The 20475-nt window shown below is 32.1% G+C and overlaps 2 protein-coding genes and 1 long non-coding RNA gene across 5 annotated transcripts; 2 read left to right on the top strand and 1 right to left on the bottom strand.

Moving 5' to 3' along the window:
* The first annotated feature begins 111 nt into the window (after positions 1–111).
* On the top strand, positions 112–678 carry LOC111419933 (uncharacterized). Its single transcript, XM_023052823.2, has 3 exons — positions 112–220; positions 281–357; positions 410–678. Exons 1-3 carry the CDS (start codon positions 200–202, stop codon positions 525–527), a joined length of 216 nt encoding a protein of 71 aa, XP_022908591.1. The 5' UTR covers positions 112–199; the 3' UTR covers positions 528–678.
* LOC111419869 (ceramide transfer protein) lies at positions 665–14638 on the bottom strand. 3 transcript variants are annotated; one of them, XM_023052753.2, is made up of 8 exons: positions 14218–14638; positions 13976–14092; positions 13411–13678; positions 13128–13360; positions 5492–5900; positions 5236–5438; positions 4946–5078; positions 665–4887 (listed from the first exon to the last, which is right to left on the bottom strand). In XM_023052753.2, exons 1-8 carry the CDS (start codon positions 14425–14427, stop codon positions 4760–4762), a joined length of 1701 nt encoding a protein of 566 aa, XP_022908521.2. In that variant the 5' UTR covers positions 14428–14638; the 3' UTR covers positions 665–4759. The 3 variants fall into 3 exon arrangements, with proteins under 3 accessions (XP_022908521.2, XP_022908529.1, XP_022908536.1); XM_023052761.2 differs by lacking the exons at positions 13128–13360; positions 13411–13678; positions 13976–14092; positions 14218–14638 and adding an exon at positions 12807–12911; XM_023052768.2 differs by lacking the exons at positions 13128–13360; positions 13411–13678; positions 13976–14092; positions 14218–14638 and adding an exon at positions 6866–7128.
* Positions 14639–15718: 1080 nt separating this feature from the next.
* LOC111419843 (uncharacterized) lies at positions 15719–20126 on the top strand. The gene is made up of 2 exons (XR_002707022.2): positions 15719–18087; positions 18141–20126. It is a non-coding gene; the product is annotated as an uncharacterized lncRNA (long non-coding RNA).
* Positions 20127–20475: the final 349 nt, after the last annotated feature.

Here is a 20475-nt window from a genome sequence, read left to right as displayed (position 1 = left end):
TTATTATAGAAATAAATAAATATAAAAATGCATACTCAAGAACTTAATATGGCATTGACTTTCTATTTTTTGCTGGAGGGAGAACTAAAAAACTTTCTCTTTCAAACTAAAACGTAATCTTACGTCAAGTTCAGGCCGTTAGTATTGAAATTGACTCCAGTGAAAGTAAAAGTACTGTGTAAAAGTTCAAAAAGAAATAATGAAATTTTTAATATATTTGGTGAGTTTGTGTAGTAAATAAATCAATATTGGCTTATTTTGCTTAAAAAACATTTTTTAGGTTGCTTTTATGGTTGTTGTGCAATTTGCGGTTGCAACTTTAACGCCAAAAGCACCTAATTTTCAATATTTTGAAAGGTAAATTTATTATGATTAGAAAATTTAAAAAAAAATTAATTTGCTTTTTTAGACCGAAATATAGATACCCTTATTACGATAAAAATGGTGTAGGAAGACTTTTGTATGGATATGGAGATAATAAGTTGTATCAATACAAGACGTTTACGCCATTAGAAGGAATACATTAGAAAATTTTAAATAATTATTAAATTTATTATCGAAAGTTTCAACAATAAAAATAATTTAATGGAAATTAAAATTTGTATCAAATTTCAACTGGATAAATAAATAGTTATGGTTTTTGTAGCAAATTCATAACAATAAATGTAAATAATAGTTTTTATTATCAAAATGATTTTTACAACATCTACAAGCAATATCAAAAATTCTCATTTTTTATATCCCTCATTATTTTTTTTAAAAGATATAGGTTTTTTGGTTTTTACGAACCAAAACGAAAATCTACACACAAACTACCCCCTATTTATATTTGAACAACTTTTATTTATCATTTTTACTATAAATAATAATTTCTTTTACTTTTATTTAATTTTTTTTGGTTCAAATATTTCTGGACGGTAGCGTACATATACATAATTAATTAATTTCTTTCTTTATATAGATATATTCTTTTATTTACACATATCATTTAAATAAAAAAAACATTTCGTGAAGTCAACATCAATATTCTTTTTATTTTTATAAAATCATATTCAATTGTAATTTTTGATTTTAATATTCCAAACTATTTACAAATTGCTACAATTAAATATTTTAATTCAATTGTAACACTTTATAAAAACAATTTTGCAAGTCAAATTAAAGCCCTTGGTGTAAATAGAAACAATTTTTTTTTAGAGAACAAAAACATTCAGAAATAAAAAAACTACTAGTACTACCTAAATCACCTTAGATAATATGGAGATACCTCAACCTCGCTTTATGCTTTATTTGTTGAAATCCATCTTATGTGTATGGGTTTAAGGTTGTATCTGATGATTAATAAGATTATGTTTAGGAATCATTTCGTAAGAACGAACCCGATTCGAAAGTTATGTTAGAAACTGATGAAACTGAATGAAAGTTATATCTTATATTGGGAAACGCGAACTTTGTAGTCAAGAATGCAGCGGGTTTTGAGTTATTACCATTTAATTATAAAATATTTGACATTTGATACTTTTGTGGCTAAATTGCTTGTGACATCTTGAAAGATGAAACCACAAGCAACCAAAGCCACAGTAATATCTGGTTGCCTACGGGACATCATATGGTGAAACTAACACATGACGGTAAAAAGCAAATTAAAGATCTCTAAAACCTGTGTATGACCATTGCTAACATACGCAGCTAAGCCAATAACAACCAAACAAGGCATGTGAGTCACAGAGATGAGAACGCTAAGACTATTACAGGCTTAAGCCTGCGAAACAGGGCAATAAACGAGAAATCCGCGAAATGTGCGAGGTACAGGATGTGGTCAGATGGACAAGATCGAAGAGAAAATACTAGAGGGATCATGTTGAAAGAATGGGTGAGGAAAGATTGGCAGAGAAAATCCAAACACAAAAACCAGGCACCAGGCGACTCGCAAAAAGACCACATAATCTTTTTGACATGAAAGTTGGATGTTGTCATTCCTATGGATTGTTATCTATAGGAACAGAAGTGGGAAGAAAAAATATGAACAGGAGAAATGAAAAAACAGAGCTAGTCCCTAAAGTATGAAGACCTTGAAAGATGTGGTTGACGAGATAGATAACCACAATTGCTCATTATTTCTGAACAGGAAGGAGGCAAGAGATACAATATTGACACTGAGAAATGAATTAAATTCGACAATTTATATATAGCTGCTTCTTTATAACCATTATTTATAAATAGTATGTGTCATAAACCAAAACAGTTTTATTTGAACATGTGTTCAGTTTTAGTCAGGTTTGATTTCCATTTTCATCTATAACTATCATGTTGTTTTGGGAAGAGGAAAAAAATCGATTAAAATTTTAGGCAGAAATATAAGAAGCCAATTTGGTAAACTTGGAAATTGAAAGCGAAACTAAAGATGATATTATATAATAATTAGACTATAATTTTGACTCGAATGCACAATATTACTGACCGCCTCCAAAAACAACCAAATAAAACATGCAACAACATCAATCTTCTTCTTTGTTCGACTAGGCATAGTCCCTGTTTGTCTTGCATCTTTTCATTATGCAGACGACGATAACCAACTTTAGATGCATCTCTTTGGGTCCTCATCCATTCTCTCTATTTGCTCCTTCCATTTCCTTTTTCTTGTCTAATAATATCACTTGACCACGACTTGTATGTACATTACATTTTTTCCTGATTCATTTACTAGTTTATCTATTTCTCAGTGTCACGTCCAATATCTTTCTGTGCACCTTCATTTCAGTTGCCTTTGCTTTCTGCTTTGTTCTTTTCGTTTCTGTTTTAGTTTCGATATCAACACCGATTTTATACAAAGTCATCCACGACGATAATTAAATTATTTAAAAAAAATTAATATCTCTAAAATGACTCAACTTAGTTATAGGGTATATAACATATAATTAGCCTAAAATTGAACAAAGGTTTCAAAAATGTAATAAAATACAGGGTGTTCCATTTGAAATATGAAAATTGACACCACTTCCGGTGTAACTACAAGTAATCAGAAAATGAACATATTTTAGTTAAAGAGATCGTAGCAACATTATAAGTACACAAATTTTCAAACCCCCACTTCATTTGTTGATTCTCTATATAGTTGTAATGGACGGTCGTCGTGGATGACCTTGTATATGCTTTAAATATTGCTCTTACAGTTTGGGTTCTTGTGTTTTCGACAATATTCTGGTTACTCCTTATGTCAACATCAAAGTATTTATAGCGCATCACCTGTTCTATTATTGCATCGTCCATTTGTATCTTACGTGTTGATTCTTTAATTATCACGATACAATTAGGTTTTTGTTTTCATATCTTCATATTATGTCGTTTGCCACTGATGTTGAACTGATGGACTAATCGTTGCAAATCATCGTCATTGTCCGCTATCTTGTTGCTACTTCGTTATCTGTTGATTATCCTGCTTTTGGTCTCACAACTTTTATAATTCAATCAATTATCAACTTGAGGAAGACGACAAGATCCATATTATTATTTCAGACAATCAATGATCTTTCTGCAGATACATAATGGTTTGGACCAGAGTGACTTCGACTGGGAAGACATCTCTGATTTTTATGGATCAATCAAGGGGTCAAGATCAACTCCCAGAAATACCTTGATGCGATTCTGATGAAGGAAGTACTTCCTTGGAGTCAGTCTCATTTCAAAGGACATTCCAACAGGACTTCCTCGATTTTTACGTGAGGTCGGTCATTAAGAGCAAGATCTGTGCTACTCCCTACAAGAATCTCGACAGTCTGCAGCCCTTTAGAAGGCATGGGACGATCTTGACGTCGAGTTCCTCTCCGCCACGGTGGCTACGTTCGCCAAGCGTATGCGTTTCTGTGTGAATATCAAAATAAAATGTACCATTGAGTAGAGGACCAAAAATTTAATAGTGACAATTTTAATAACAACAGAATGTAAATTCTTACTAATCAAAAACATTAAGTTCATCTAGACGTTAAGGAGGTAATATCTCATAGGAAACAAGAGAATATTAAATTTCGAAAACTTCAATAATTGTAAAATCTTAATTAAACATAATCTGATTTACATAACTTAATAAACAATTTCTAATGGTCTTCCATTTAAGATTGTTTAATAAACAAAGATGGGATGATAAAAATATAAATTTAAATCTTTTTACACCAAGGGCTTCAATTATTTTAGTAATAATTGGTGCTCAAGAATTAATACTTTAAAATTTTAAAAGCTTAAACAACATTGCACAAACATTGCATATATATTTTTTATTAGATAAATTAACTAATTTTTTAATAACATCACACATTAAGGCCCTTTTAAATATAGTTTATTTTTTTATTTTTAATAATTAATTTTAATTATCTAATTTTCTTGATGACCAAAACAATTTTTTTTTTGTGAAATAAAAATTCGATGTCGATTATTTTTATAGAGAACTGAGGTAGTTTTCGTGGTTACTTATAAATCATTAAAAAAAATCAATAAAAATTTAAAAAGAAATAACAAAAAGGACGGAGATAATTCGCATATTTTTGAATAATCAAACAATTTTCCTTAAAAACTTGTAGCATGTTTTTTAATAATAATATATAATATATATTAATATAATAAAAAAATAAAATAAAACAGTAGTAACGTTTGGAAGGGTGTTTAACCACAGCTAATTAATAGTCAAAAAATTAAAAATAAAAAAAAAACAGTGAATATAAAAAACCTTCTTTTTTTAATTATCACTTAAACCCTGACCTTACTGCTAAAACATTATCGGCTTATTTTTAGTCTGATTTATGACGTACGCCGTGAATCGTTTCAAAAACTTTGGATATTCTCTTTTGTACACTGCTCTTAATACAGAAGCTGGTGCCCACCCACCAGGATTTACTAAATTGTTATAAAAGATAAATTTTAATCAAAAAAATTTAAAGTCAATATAAATTACCTTGAGAACAATATGTAATTTTACAAGAAATATTATCTCTTGTAATTGGCGAACCATCCTTTGGAGGATCTATCCGTGTTTGGGCAAGAAGTGTTACTGTTACAGTTAATCGTAAACACTTTCCTGTGTTGGCCTAATAAAAAGAAATTGATGAAACATTAATATTTAATAATTAATTTGATAATTTTATTCTCATGAATAATTCAAGTCCTGCGACAAAGAATGTACAAAAAAAGATATTTAATGATTTTTTTATCAAAAAATATTATACTTTGGTCCATCAAACTTACCGGAAAATCAGGTAATTCAGTCGAATGATTAACAACAGCCCACACACATGGTCCTTCCGAGTCCTGATCATTGGGCATCATCCTTAAATGCGACCAAAACAAACAATCTCTTTGACTAGCCGGCCAAATTCTTTTGTGCGTTTGCAAAAATATTAAAGTATCGTCCGCTATCGTTTCAACAACTTGCATATGCTCTAATGTAGCTAAATAAAAAATATTTATAACAAAAAAAAATATTTTTTTAATAATAACTTACTTTCCCATTCATATCTATATTGGGGACTAAAAAAATAATGACAAATTTCCCGACCGGTAAACCCTTTAACCACATGAACCGCTTTTAGAGGATCAACAACCATCCCATCCACTTCCTCTTCGCGTCTGTACATACGCATTTCACCATCTTCGGCGAATAATTGCCATCCAGGTCCGCCACATTCCCCTACACCTAGTTTTGCCATCGCAACTTCTTGCCTTGTTAATTGGTCGATTTCGCACCAGAGCCGATGATGAGCAGCTGGCGAAACTGTTGGTGGAGGAGATGGGGGGACTGCCCTTCCTGTTTTAAGACGTTCTCGGAAATCTTGCTCTTCCTCAATTTTATCCAAACCGCTTTCAACGGCATCATAAAATTCATCATCTGCTATTACACTATGAGGTCCTTCCTAAAATAAAATTAACAAAAAAAAGGCTTATTTTAATCTTTGTGTAATTTTTTTTCTTAGACTATGTATTATGGATTTAACCCATAGAGTTTATTCTTATATTACAAGAGATTGTAGCTATTTACTTATCATTAATGAAATGTTTTTAGCAATGATGATTAACATAACATAACAAGTTCCTTATAAATTATAAAAAAAACACGTAAATGCAATGGTATCTTAACATGATTCATTCAAACATGAATAGTAACAACATTTCCAAAAAGTCTTAAAAATAATAATGAGTAATAAACTGATTATTTCAAATTCACAATTTTTGTGTCCTTACTAATTCTTTTTAAGGAACACAGTTAGAGAATTAAATCAGTTTAATTTTTCAAAAAGGAATTTGGAGTTAATTAACCTTAGCGTAAAAACAACAACAATGAGCTCTAAATTTAATCGAAATCGAGTGCCTTTTATGGTACGTGCTTCGAATTAGCGTTAACGCCAAGGCATTTGAAATTAACGCATTATTCCTAAAAAGTACTGAGCGAGTAGTTGAAAAAACAAACAACAATGAGTACTAACTTTTAAAAATGTTATTAAACTTGTTAGTATGGTAACGTTAAACAGTTTTAATTGATTTCTGGGATTGTATTCAAATGTTAAAACCGAAAAAAATACGAGTTAACACAAAACAAAGAGAAAATATAAACATATTAAAATGTATTTATAACAAGCAAAAATGTTTAAAAATTGATACCAATCTTATAGTGTTAACTGTTAAATTTGAGCAATATAAAACGTTAAATAAAGATTTTCAATTTTAAAATAACATTAAAAAAGTAGAAAACATCGATTAATTTTTTTCCTATATACATATTTTTTTATTTGTATTGATCTTTGTATTCACCCAGACATAAAAACTGATAAGAAAATCATTGCTTAATTAATTTACAACATCTAATTTAAATAATACTCACTTTAAAAACTTTTTTAATCAACTTTGAAAACTTTGAGGTACAAATTTCTGCTGTCATTTCACTTTGCTTAAAAAGTCTTCAAATTAAATTCTTTAACTGAAGTTATTTAATAAAAGCTTTTAGTTTAACCGTTTTAAATTAAAATATTCCACAAAAACAAAGTGAAAATGTTAGTTTTTTATTTTTTTGGGACTTTAAAAACTTTATATTTAATGAATTCTGATCGACACGTTTCTAAACGAACTCAAAACGCGACTAACGATTTTATTCGTCGATGTGGGTCTGGTTAAGTTGTCGCGCTCGTTCTAATTTGGACGCGCTTTATAACCTCCTCCTCCACTTTTATAAAGAACTCTTTGATAAGTCCAGTCACGATTTACCCCGATAAACTCCACACAAAAAAAAATAAAATAAAATACGCTTCATAGGCAAGTGAATTTTCTTTTTTTTTTATGTCGATGGTTTTTGATGTTGTAAAGGAGGACTGTTACGAGACAATTTTAAAATTAAAGGAGGGAGGGTGCGCAGAATTGATGTGCTATGAATTATTTATAATAAAAAAGAAGTTCACTTTATTTCGTAATAATAATGGTTCATTAAGAATAGTTTGAGGTTTTTAAATTGTAATAATGTTACATAACATTTTAGTTCGAACTTAGTGTTGTAATTTTTTTGAAAATTAAATAGTTCATTAATTTGGAGTATTTTTGACAAAACTATTAAATAAAAATGTTTGATAAAAAAATCTAAAAATATGTTAACAAGAATGTTAAGACTCAACAAAAATGTTTCTTTGCAGTATCATGCATTCATGCAGTATTCATCCTGCGTCAAGTTGTTGAAAAGAGTATTGAGTATAATAAACTTGCCTATCTATATTTCATAGATCTTAAAACAGTATTTGACTGTATCATGCTTCAACTTGTAACGCACTTGTTATAATAATTATAATAGAGATATATTAGTCAATATAATACAGAAAATAGAAGATATATGCGAAATGTAACATACAATCAAGAGTCAACGGTAAATTAACAAACAACAATAAACAGTGGCATCCTTGGTGATTCTTTAAGTCCACCACTGTTTAATATAGTCATGGACGAAATAATAAAACAAGTAAGACGTGGTAGATGATATAGAAGAGGCGATGAAGAAATTTGAATAATATAATAATGCTGTGCTCTTTGCAGAAAATGAAGATGATCTTCAAAGACTTTCACATATTTTTGACACAACAGGGAGGAGATGTAACATGAAAATTTCCGCAGAAAAAACAAAATGTATGACCACATCTAAAGAACACTGTGTGCTGAAGTCATACATTATCGATGGTCAAGTAATAGATCAACAAATGAAATTTCAGTATGTGAGAAAGAATATAACAGGTTATGGTGAGATGAAAGAAGTTTGGCGAAATAAAATAGCGGGAATTTTAATTGTAATATTATCTCGCAGTTATATTGATGATTGGCATGATGACATTCATTCATCTATGGCTCTACAGCCCGTATCCTGGCCTCTCTCCTCCAACTTCTACTCCCGACCATCTCCCTAGAGTCCCGGTCGACTGCTTCCGCCATCTCAATCTCCCTCGGTTTCACTCCCTGCATTCTTTTACCGATCAGTAGTCCTGGCTCTCTCTCTTCTCCCATTCTGATCACGTGGCTAGCCCATCTTAGGCGTTACAGTCTGACGAACTGTGCCAATGGCGGGTCTTTATAAATCTCATACAACTCACAGTTGTATCTTGATTTCCATCCATCCTCCTACCAAACTGGCCCAAATATTCTCCTCAAGATCCTTTTCTCGAAGACATTCGCTTTTTGCGTCAGCGTCCATGCCTCACTCCTATAGCTTACAACCTGTCAATGCAAAACACACTCTATCGGCCAGGATTAATCTCCTTTTGACTTCTTCTTCCTCTGTACTCAGCCTAGATAATTCTACACCAAGGTATATAAAGTGAGGCACCGCTTCTCTGTTGTCATTTATCGCTGTCTCGATACTAATGTTGCTCCTCGTCTGTAGCAGTAACTTTGTTTTCTCCATGTTGATCCTAAGCCCCACCGCTTCAGCACCATCCTTCAGCATTCCATACGCTCCCTCTGCCGCACTTACTGTTCGGCTCATTATGTTTATGTCGCTGGCATACGCCGCCAAGTACACTGTTTTGGTGATTAGCAAGCATGATGACATGGTCAATTAATAATACATTGTAAACTTCTTGTACTTCCCTAAGTAATTCAAATAATTCATTTAGAAGAACAGAGAAAGCCACTGCGTGGCGTTGCCTTTGATAGTTTAATTTTCATATATCATAATTATTAAAATGGTTGAATATCATTAACATTTACGTAACTCAAATAAATGTATAGCCAAATAATTCAGAGTGGCCTACAAAAGCGCATGTCATTGACTTTCAACGACCTGTAAACACAAACATATAGTACAAGAGACAAAGTATACAGAGATATTACAATTGGTAAATAATTTTCATTCTTCCAGACATTCCTTCCATGATACATATTCTTCTGCTATCAGTACCATCTTTGAGGGTGTTTGAGATATTTTACATTGATCAGCAATGCAACTTCTTCTTCTCCTTCATTGCTACCACACCATTCATCAATCATTTGTATTGCATTGTTCGACATAGTTTTCAATGTCACACAAATATTGGTATTGGTCGCGTAGAGGCATAGTCTTTGTAACTGCTTATGACAACTGGTTTATAGACCCAAAATCGATGCCCCAGCGAACAACCTCTCACAGCTCTAACTATTCGTACCTTATTCCACAACCCGTGAAAAAAACAAAACTTGAATAACACTCATGTAAGATCCTTAATGCAAGAGTTTCCGAAAATTATTGTTATGGTTCAACACTCAAGCGCTTTTGATAAATTACTACATACTATGTGATTAATATTTGCAATCTATTTATCATGACTATGTATTGAACCGCTTTACTAACTATTGACTAGCTTTCTAAGTATCTGAACTGTTCAAAAAAAAACTTTGTGCATATAAGAATCTCAAAAAATTAGTTCTTAACCCTATTTCAAAAAACTCAAGACAAAGCTGAAATTGAATAATAGGTGTTTTACAAATTTTTTTTTATTTCGGCATGTAAGTGGCTTTTCATAGCTTTTATCTTTCTGGACAATACATATATGATGGTATTATTTATATCCAGCGTCGATTTGCATTCAGATTATGTTCACAATGTCTTTCTTTTTTTCAATATATTTCAATATTACTGGACTTATGAAAAAGATTCGTTCAATATGTACACATTGCAACTATGTTTATATCATTGTATACTTAGACCACGTTTGGTATTTTTAACAATATTAGAAAAATTATTGATAATATAGCTATCGTTGCATTCACTGGATAACAGATCACAATTGGAATAAAATGTTCGTTTTTTATCCCAAATTCGTTGTTGATTATCTTTTCTTTTCTTCTCATCCTGTATTTCTTTTAAACATATTTGTATCACACTGTTATATATTCTAGAAGTATATATTAATCGTGTAATGTATCATCTGGGTGTTTTTCAACCATGTATATTTCACAAATTTCATAAAAGTATAGAATAATCCAAGACATATTAACAGAAGAATTTTTGAAAAGACCATACAACCTCCAATGGCGCTGCCATAGTATCTCATAAAAACCCTCGAATAGTATCTCATTCAGTAGCAGGCGTCTTGTAAAGCCCCTAACGAGAGTAAGCAGGGCGGAGGAACAGACATAATGACAAGAAACTAAATGAAAATGCTCACCTAGAAAAACCAAAAGAGCTTCAAATGTAATTGTAACTTAGAAGATAAGAAAACAAGGATGGAATTGAATCTTTATTTTATTTAACGTGATGGCATATAACAAATCAAAACCTTGTCAATATAACGCCTTCCTAATTAAGATAACCTACAAAAATTAATTTCATGAAGACTTTTTAGATTATTTAGAGTGATCTAACAGTTTTGAAGGGTGCTGAATCCGAAAATGACAGCAGTTTTTTCCCATCACCAGTATGAATCAGTATGAATATGACTGTTACTTTTCCTCTTGTGAGTAACACCTGGATTCCCTTGATGAAGTGACCAGCAGTAGTCACCCATCATACTGACGTTCCAACTACCCTGATATCTCCTCTCCATGACCTTAATATCCTGATGAAAACGGCCATCCTGTTCTTCACTGGTACTACCCAAGTTTCTTTTAGTTTTGCCTCTGACAAATGTGGAGACTGTGTGCAGAGGTATTGAAAGTAGTCACCAGTGGTGGGTAATGTTTAGACGAATTGTTTCATGAGTCCCAACTTGATGTGAAGAAGGGGAAGATAAATTTTTCTAGGATCGACTAAAGCTTTGTGGAAAACGTTCTTTTCACCTGGTCCCAATGTTTGTTGAGTTGGCCATACGTTTTTAGTCCATTGTTCATTCCTTGCTCTGTAATCCCATTCACAAATGAAATTAACCAAGCGTCACGCACAAAACTTTCAGATCGCCACAAACTATCCAGTTATGATCTGTATATTTAATTTTATTTAGCAACTCTTTCAAATTCTCGTAATTTTCTTCGAAGTATACAGAATGCCTTAGAGGAAAACGAAGCATATGTGTTACCATATGCAAGACTACAGCCTTCAGGCTTCTTTTTGAAGAATCAATGAAAAACCTCCATTTATCAGTTTTGTATTCAATTTCAAACTTTTAAACCAAACCAGGAACATCACAACAGTAACGATTTCTAAATCTGTACTGATAAAAAGATGTTCCAGCATCCAGTAGCTTTTTCTTTTAATTTACAACTCAAGAGTTCAGCATTCTCCTTGGTAAGTCCCAAGTCTCTCACTAAATCATCAAGCTCAGACTGAGCAAAAAGTTGTGAGGTGGCATAATCTGAAGGATCTTGGAAATCAGTCATCTTCATTCACTAGAGCTCATCTCACCTAGTATTGCTGGAGGCTGAAGTACAAGCGCATCTGGTCCATGAGCTACAGATCACCTTGCAGAGGAAGGTTCTGGTACACTATATCTATTTTATTCTTAGAGTTATAGCGATTAAAATCATAGTAGCAAAAATAACAGTCATCACTGTGATTTTTTGGTTCCCTGCACACCATCAGAATGCCAAATTTGAATCATTTTTTTTACCTGATGACTACACAAATATAACACAGTTTGTGAGGTGCCTATGATTGAGCCCTCAAGACTCACAGCGAAATAGGAGTAGGAATACATTTTCCTAACAAAGTCTGTAATGTTTCTCTGGTGTTTTTTAATGACAAGTTCACCACAAATTGTTAGGAGGATTGTCCTATTTCCTTTTATTATAATCAAAGGAAATAGGAAAACGCGTAATGCTGACGTAATTCAACTTAAAATTTGTGAGACATCCAAAAAAAAAATTAAATTTGCTAAAAAAACTAAGGGTGATGGAAATTTTTCATTATTTTTCCCGAATTCAGCACCCAAAAATCAATAAAGATCGCCTTTCAATTTCAAAAAATTTTTTTGGGTCCAGGCCTGTGTAATAAATAATGGATTAAGATAGTTCTCCATCTTAGAAGTGTAAAATTCCTTGATTGATCTATTGAGCCAATTGGATTCTACTTAACTTTAATGTAGTTGTGTATTCAGGTTTGATATTCATGGACTTTTATCTATATTATTTGAAATATATTTAATGCATTTTAGAATATACAGACGGGGAATTATTATTACTTTCTAGCAGATAATTAAAAAATTTTTGTTCCGCTTTAGAACTTCAACTGAAAAATGTTATAATATAAAAAATATATGTAGTAAATTTTAATTAGAACGAGAATTAATTGAAATTGTTAATAAGACACGAAATGTAATTGTTAATAAATGAGAGTAGAAAGTGTGAAATTTTATAAGATAAGGAATAAAAAAGAAACTTACATTGCTCTGTCGTAATTTTGTCTTAACTTTAACAAAAAATCTATTCCCAAACTCATTTAGAACGAAATTAAACATGACAAGACATATCAAAAAATTATAATTATAAAAGATATCTATAAAAATTGACATTTCAAGGAATTCAAAATCTAATAAGTCAACTTGGTAGGATATTTTTTAGTTGATAGGTGACTCATAGTATGCAAAACCAACAACCATTAGATTAAAATTTCATATTTAGTGAATAAATAAACTTATCAAAACAAATAGTATATTTCTTTACTTTTAGAACTAGATAATAAAGCAATAAAATAAAAATTTTACCTCTAAATCTGGTCCAGGATGAACATTTCTAACTTTCTGCAACTGTTCAAAATAACTTTTGGAAACTCTTTCAGCTTTTCGTCGTCTTTCAGTTTCTTTCTCAAGGCGTTTCCGCCATGATTCTTCACGTTGCATCACCAAATCAACGCAATGGGCAAGAGTATCTAAAACAGCCGCTGTGGTAGTCCTAAACGTAATTGCTTCTCCCTTAAAATCGATATCTGGCAAGGATTCTACACAAAATAAATTAATTTATGATTAAAATCATATTTTTTAAATTTACTTTTGGCATTATCAATGTCTGCATTAACATTAAATCCATTTTTTTCAGCCGAATCAGCGCAGGTATCAAAAAATTGTTGTAACACATCAACTTGTCCCGATAAAATATCTTTGAAGGTATCTAACTCGGCCAATTTTTCGCGCAAATTTCTTCCAGTCTTCTTAAAACTATTTGTTGATGCTGTACTGAACGAATTTGATTGTAAACTAACACTCGAGCCATGGCGTTTTAAACTGTTTTCAGAACCTGTACCATAACCTGATTCAGCCTGTAAAAATATTATCACAAAAATTATTTTATTTTAGACAAAGAATTCAAATTATGTATGTTTTTGAATCGATTTTATTTAAATCATTACATTGAAATGCTTTTAATTTAAATAACCTTCAAATTTAAATTGCCTTAGTTACCAATTTGACCAACAATAAAGTAAGGTTATGTCATTTGATAATCAACCAAATTAAAGAATTGCAACAATAAAATCAATGTCATAAAATGCTTTAATAAGTATTACATCATTTATGTATTCATGTAGATAACTAAATTTATTTAAATAGATAATTACCTTGTATGATTCTAAAGCATCCACCCAAAGTTGCTTCGTTTCAAGATTATCGGTTCTTAAATACCAAACACAATCATTAACAGAAACATCAAAACGACATTCATCGAATTCATGAGGCTAAAAAAATAAAATTATTATTTTAAATAATATTTATAGATCTACTCTATTTGTCTTTATTGTTGTAGAAACGTCAAAGACAAATGTCAAAAAAAAAAAAAGAAAATTAAACAGCCATAGCCTACCTTGATAGTTGCCTTTGCCAATAACAAGGCACCCCTACATCCATAACCTAATTCCTGTTCACTTTTGTAATAAGATAAAGTACCATTTTTCAATACAATATATCTATCTTGCCAACCATGTATGTAATTAGTCCACTTTTGAAGGATTCCGTGCAATTCACTTGGACTCTCTGAATCTGACTCGTCGGTACTGTTGTGCTCGTCCGCCATATTACAAGTGGTCGATGTTCGCAGGCTTTTTTTTCAAAGAAACGAATATTTCGATCACGACATCGTTTTGTACTGCTCTCAATCGATTGAATCAATTCGTCGATTTACAAGATCTTTTATGAAAGTGCTGCGCAATTGATCACCGCGATAACAAAGATTAGTACTCGTAATAAAAAAAACCGGATGAATGGTAATAAATTGTTTGTGTTTACCAAAGTCAAACTCGGTCAAATCGCGACATCTATTGGAAAACTGAAGAATTAAGAATTACATTGGAAATTTTGTTAATTGGGTTGCCTATGTCACAAACTAGCTCTCGAGAAGTTCTCGTTTCCCGTAGTGGGTTTCCTAGCTAGGTCCACGGAGCGGCTCGCGTACCCAACTGTCCACGCACTACCGTTTTCTTGATAGCTAGCAATGACTGAGTTAGGGTTTGGCACACTGCATTCGTTCACTTGAAAGCGAACGGCAGTAATTTGAAATTAAGAATAAAAATAGATTGAAAGAAAACGAAATTTCACTGCTAAAGAATAAGTTTGCTTTATTTTTGAACAAGAACGTATTATATTATATATATAAAAAAAAACAACTGACAAAGATTTTAAAAAGTAAAAATTACATGACATAAGCTATTCAACAACATCATTACGGAATTTGCCGAGGTGGTTAGCAGGTTCAATGAGAAATCGGAAGTTTAAGATTTTAATAACGCTTACCCGTTTGTTAAAGTAAAATATTCATCGAAGAAAGAGAATCCAATTCAACGAATTTTATAACTAAATTGCTATAAGTTCAAATCGCACGACTCGAATTTAAAAACACAACAAAAACTTTAATTTCCCGGTTTCGCCCGATGCTTTTCTGTTCCAATCCCGTAACCGACTCCCCGATTTTTTCTTCATTTCTTCCCTGCTCCATCTACTCTAACTGCCACCTCGGCACATTCCTGCCAGAACCGCCTACGTAGTATTTAGTCTGGACCCTCGGTTCTCAAGACGCAACTTCGTAATTAAATTACAAAGTTCTGCCTGTATTGCGTTTTATTATTTTTTTTTAATCGCTTTCGAATCCCAAAATGCGGTTTGTTACACCTATATTTTCAATAAATTTTGATGAATCGATGATTAATTATTGGAATATGAGTCATTTTGATTCATTTTGCCATAATCTGATTGTTCTGATCATTTATTTATTAATAATACGTTGAGCAATATTATTAAAGCTATGTTGGTGAGTCAGAAAATAATTATGAATTAATTGGATTAAATTTAACTTTTTTGCAGGTTTGTAGGAAATTAAGTTATCCCACAAATGCAGTTTATCGTCTATAAATGGCATCAAGACTAGTTTTGATCGAAACCATAAGAAAAAAATTTATTCAAAGAAAATCCTTTTGACAGCTTAGATGACAACCTCATCTTGTTTGGTATCATATTTCATCAAATTCAGTAAACACAAAACTAAAGCTGACAAATTGTTAAATTCTTCATCTTTTGGAACCGCTACAATGTCAACTTTTTGAGCTTCTTTCATTACTTTATTGAGAGATGATCAAACAGCAACAAGGGCGTCGCCAGCCAGTGGGCCAGGGGGGGCATGACAAAAAAATTGAAAAATAACACCAAATTATTTAAAACATAATTTTCGTGGCTTCTTCGCGAATTGGTCAACCAGATTATTAATAAAACCGTCAAAGTTTTCAAAAATATGCTTCCTATACACATTCATCATGGTAAGACCATTGAGACGACATTCTGCAATACTGCTTCTAAGCCAGCTTTTATTGTCCTCAAGCTGCTAAAAGATCATTCAATAGTATATGTCGTGCAGGGTAAAGTGACCAAAATTCTAAAGGCTTTTCTCGTTTCAGGGAAAAAAATGTCGACATCTTTTATGACATCCACAACACTTAATTCTTTTGAGTCAGGTTTATCTTGCCATAGTTTTTTCCATAGTTCGATTTCGTTGTTGATATTTGATAAATTGTAAAATTGGGAAAAGACTTCACCAGCTTCTACGAGGTCTTCAAGGGATATGTCTAACATTTGAGCTGGGTGTAATTTACATAAGGAAAATGACGGGGTATTTTCTAAGTATGGTACTATTAAAGACCTCAGTCAGAATTCTGAGGGGCTTGCTGCTGGGTGGTTGTTTTGATGTTGTTGTCTCTCAACAATACGGGGCAATGTCTTCTCCCAGTCCAAGTTTTTCTGCAACGATCGTAGCGTCTCTAATAATTCCATTTGTGACGTTTTCTGGACCGTTACGGTGGTTTTCTATAAATTCCAAAAGGCGGCTAATGTGCTGGGATGCCTTAACGGCATTCAAAGCTACGGATTGGAGCACGTTTACCACAGGTTCCATCATAGCCGAGTATTTGGCTATCAAAATAAAGCTGAGAATAAACGAAACTCTAGAAGCTACTGCATGGAGCTGATAAGTATTTTTTCTAGTCGCATTATTTATTCTTATTTTCTTCCCGTGACGAGGTTTCAAAGGCCTCCATTATAATAGGAAAATTCTCATTAAAAACACTAATATTTTTGTGTTTCTCGCTCCACCTTGTTTCGTAAAGCTTGGAAATATTTGGTATCAATTTACCTTCCTTTGATGAAAGCACAAAGCTTTTTATATATTCTGCGTAGGATTGCTTGCAAATCCTAAACCAACACATTTGTTCGGATCAAGATCTTCAATACATTTCGCATCCAAAGCGTCAAGTTTGACGAATCCGAGGAATACTTCTTGAACTTCCTTGGTTTCCAGATCAAAATATGGCATCCCATTCGATAGTCGTTCAGTACTCGAGATGTATATTATTATTTTGTACAAGAAGAAAAAATATTGTGCATTTTATGTTTCATCCATAAAATGCATCAAATACTGGATAATGTGTTAAGAGGTAGTAATAGAAGAGCAATTGACGCCCCTAATGAAATTCTCCACATTTTACATGTTAGAAATGTTAACAGTCTTAAAAGAACCTGTAAAAGCCACTATGTCCATAATTAATATGGAACTAAAACATCACTTGATAATAGGGGAACGAGATATTATTAAGCAATTGGTTCATATCCTTAAACCTTTCCAAAACGTGACCAAAAATATTTCAGGAGAGGAATACTTAATAGCTTCTCTGCAGAATAAATGCAGAAATTGCCAAACAAAATGTTATTTCTTTGGTAGCTGAAACGATTTCAGGCGAGTTAGCAATCCGAGCGGCTAGAAAAAGAAGTTGTATTTAAATCAAATGAAGCCAGAAATCAAAATATGGACGATGACGATTTTTGGGAGGATTTTGAATAGATAAATGTAATAATTACATTGTAATATAATACAAATTGAATTCAAACATTAAATTGGAAAAACATATCAATGGATCCATCGATAATACATAAATACATCGGATTTTCCGTGACAATAGCTCTCAGTCTTCTCCGGAATCTTGGAACTGGCAGGATCCTTGTAACCTCCGAAATGTGATTGTAGATCTTGATACTCTGGTCATCTGAATCTTAGTAAGGTGCGTTTTTGGTGGCTCCAGATAGCAGTTCACCTTCCCGCGCGTATCTCGAGTATGTGATATTTCATATTTTTGAAACATTCAAGTAATTCTTCCTAACAAATACGGCACATTCCAGAATATAAATTCCATACAAGGTAGGTATTTTATAGTCTTTAAAGTAACTTCTACAGCTATCTGTATTTTTTAGACCAAAGATTGCTCTTACACACCTCTTCTGTAGTATGAAGATTCTATTTATACTATATCTATACTAACACCACGGCCCCAAAAGACAGATCTTAGCAAGGAATGAATATATGCATAATAGGCATTTAATGCTGCTTCAATGCCAGCTGATCTGGAAATAATCCGAATAGCATATGAGAAATGACTAATCTTGCCAGCAAGGAAATCAATATGATTGGTCCAAGGCAGTCCAGGATCCATTTCCCAGAAACGAAATCTCTTGAACATTGGCAACCTCAGTATCCCGATACCTCGCCTTGATCTGGTCAGAGCATAAGTGATAGTTAACAATTTTCGTTTTTTTTGCACTTAATTTTATGTTGTGCGCTTCAAAGCAAGCAGCAAATTTATTCAGATCCATAGTAAGTGATTTCTGGATTTCATAATCAGTGCTACACCTCGCCATGGTCGTTATTAGAAGTACAGCAATTTTTAGATTGCGAACGAGTGTCTAGCAACAAAGACGCATTGAAATGATGGAAAGAAAATAAATATTTGTTTCTGCACCTAGCATGTGTTGCGCAGGAGAGCCTTAGTGCATGTGTTACGTCTGACAGATAGGCGAAAAAATATAATTTTAACATATATTAGCAAAGAATAACAGAATAATGAGTTTTCCACTTGTTTCGAACTATTGCATTACATCAGTAATCAATAACATGCTGTCGATTATAAAAAAAAGATCATAGTCACAGAAATCGCAATCACAGGTTACAGTTACTGCGATTCCAAAATCACAGTCGCAGTTTTCATTGCGATTTCAAAATCGCAGATTTGCTCATTTCTAGTTGGTAATACAAGTTAGAGACTAAAAAGAGGCTGGAAAGAGATGATAGAAACTGGGCAGAAAAAAAAAATTCTTTAAATATGCTGGTAATACTAGATAACGATATCAAAATCTCGGAATAATTGTCATATTACCAAGTAATCAAAAGACATGATCAGCATTAAATAATGAATGGTTGAAGTTTCAATTTTATTATTACATAAAATATTTCCTACCCACACAATTATTTTTATTGTAACTCGATAAAACTGACAGAAAGGAATTATAAAAAGTACGAAATGTTGCTTATCGTTTCGGATTCCAGAAACGCGTAAATTGTTACCGCAAGAAAAAAGAAATAAAAATTCTCAAACGATATGGTCATGATATTAGGAAGAACGTAGAAATTATTAAAATATGTTCGAAGCGAGAATTCCGCAAGTTTTTTTTAATGAGCTGCGCGCGATTCATTTACCTTTTCGAGAAATCAAATTGAATTTAAAGAATTGTGTATGAAGGATTTTTTTATAAACACCTTGATTTTATATTACGCACGTGTTGTAACTTTTCCTTTTCTTACCGTAAAAATTTTACGTAGGATTGAAAATGTTTTATGTAAACTGATAAAATTTAAATTCCAACCATTCATCATTTCGCGTTGATGACGTCTTTTAAGAGTACGCTCGCAGTCATTTTATAATAATGTTACGAATACTATTCCGTAAAGTGGAATTCGAATGACCTTTAGATTTTATGTAATTATTTATCCAGGCATTCGGAAGGGACGTAAAGGTTTGTTGGACTGGAATGGAATGCAAATGACAAGTTATTAGTTTGAATGGAATTGGAAAAAAGAGGGAAATGCTTATTCATTGTTCTGTGAAAGAGTTTAAAGAAATTATAAAAAAATTTTAATGTTTAAGATAAGTTTCTTTTGTCGGCAATTTTATAGATTTTTGAAATATATCGCAAAAATGTAAATTAAATATAATAAGAATTAATTAGTATGGGTTACATTGAATGTTCTCTGAATTTTATATAGCACTGATAAATTGCCAAAATTTGCAGAACTACAAAATTGAATTCAAAAAGGACTATAATTTCAAATTATCCTCATGAATGAGGTTGTAGATTGTTACTTCTTCAGTATCCAGATCAACAATAAAGTTATACAGTGTAGAAGTTTAGACAATTTTTTATAATCTGTATCCTTAGAATGCAAAGTGGTGTTCGCTATTAATTTAAAATCATCAGTACTTTTAGAAGTATGTTGCCAAAATCCCAACCCAACCCAACCTTCAGTAATTTAAGTAAGTAGGTGTGTATCTTCTAAGTATGGGCTGGTAATCAATATGCCATCGTAAGAAATGCATATCTTTAGAATTCCGGGCAGTTTATATTCTCAAGCTAAAACCTCATATTCTTCAACCTCTATTATTGCTTTTATTTGTTCTGTGAAATAGATATAAATAGATAAAAGTCAAAGACTCAGCACCGACTGAAATAAGGATAAGATGATTGTACAGAGTGG

This window comes from Onthophagus taurus, chromosome 7, assembly GCF_036711975.1.
Source record: "Onthophagus taurus isolate NC chromosome 7, IU_Otau_3.0, whole genome shotgun sequence".
NCBI classification, from domain to species: domain Eukaryota; kingdom Metazoa; phylum Arthropoda; class Insecta; order Coleoptera; family Scarabaeidae; genus Onthophagus; species Onthophagus taurus.
The sequence above is the reverse complement of the archived record's forward strand: the minus strand, read 5'-3'. Positions and strand labels throughout refer to the sequence as shown.

Coding starts and splice junctions, on each gene's coding strand:
- LOC111419933 (XM_023052823.2), top strand. CDS start 200: ATGAAATTTTTAATATATTTG. Junction 221..280: donor TGAAATTTTTAATATATTTG/GTGAGTTTGTGT, acceptor AACATTTTTTAG/GTTGCTTTTATGGTTGTTGT. Junction 358..409: donor AATTTTCAATATTTTGAAAG/GTAAATTTATTA, acceptor TTGCTTTTTTAG/ACCGAAATATAGATACCCTT.
- LOC111419869 (XM_023052753.2), bottom strand. CDS start 14,427: ATGGCGGACGAGCACAACAGTACCGACGAGTCAGATTCAGAGAGTCCA. Junction 5,079..5,235: donor CTGAATTACCTGATTTTCCG/GTAAGTTTGATG, acceptor TCTTTTTATTAG/GCCAACACAGGAAAGTGTTT. Junction 4,888..4,945: donor AATTACATATTGTTCTCAAG/GTAATTTATATT, acceptor ATAACAATTTAG/TAAATCCTGGTGGGTGGGCA.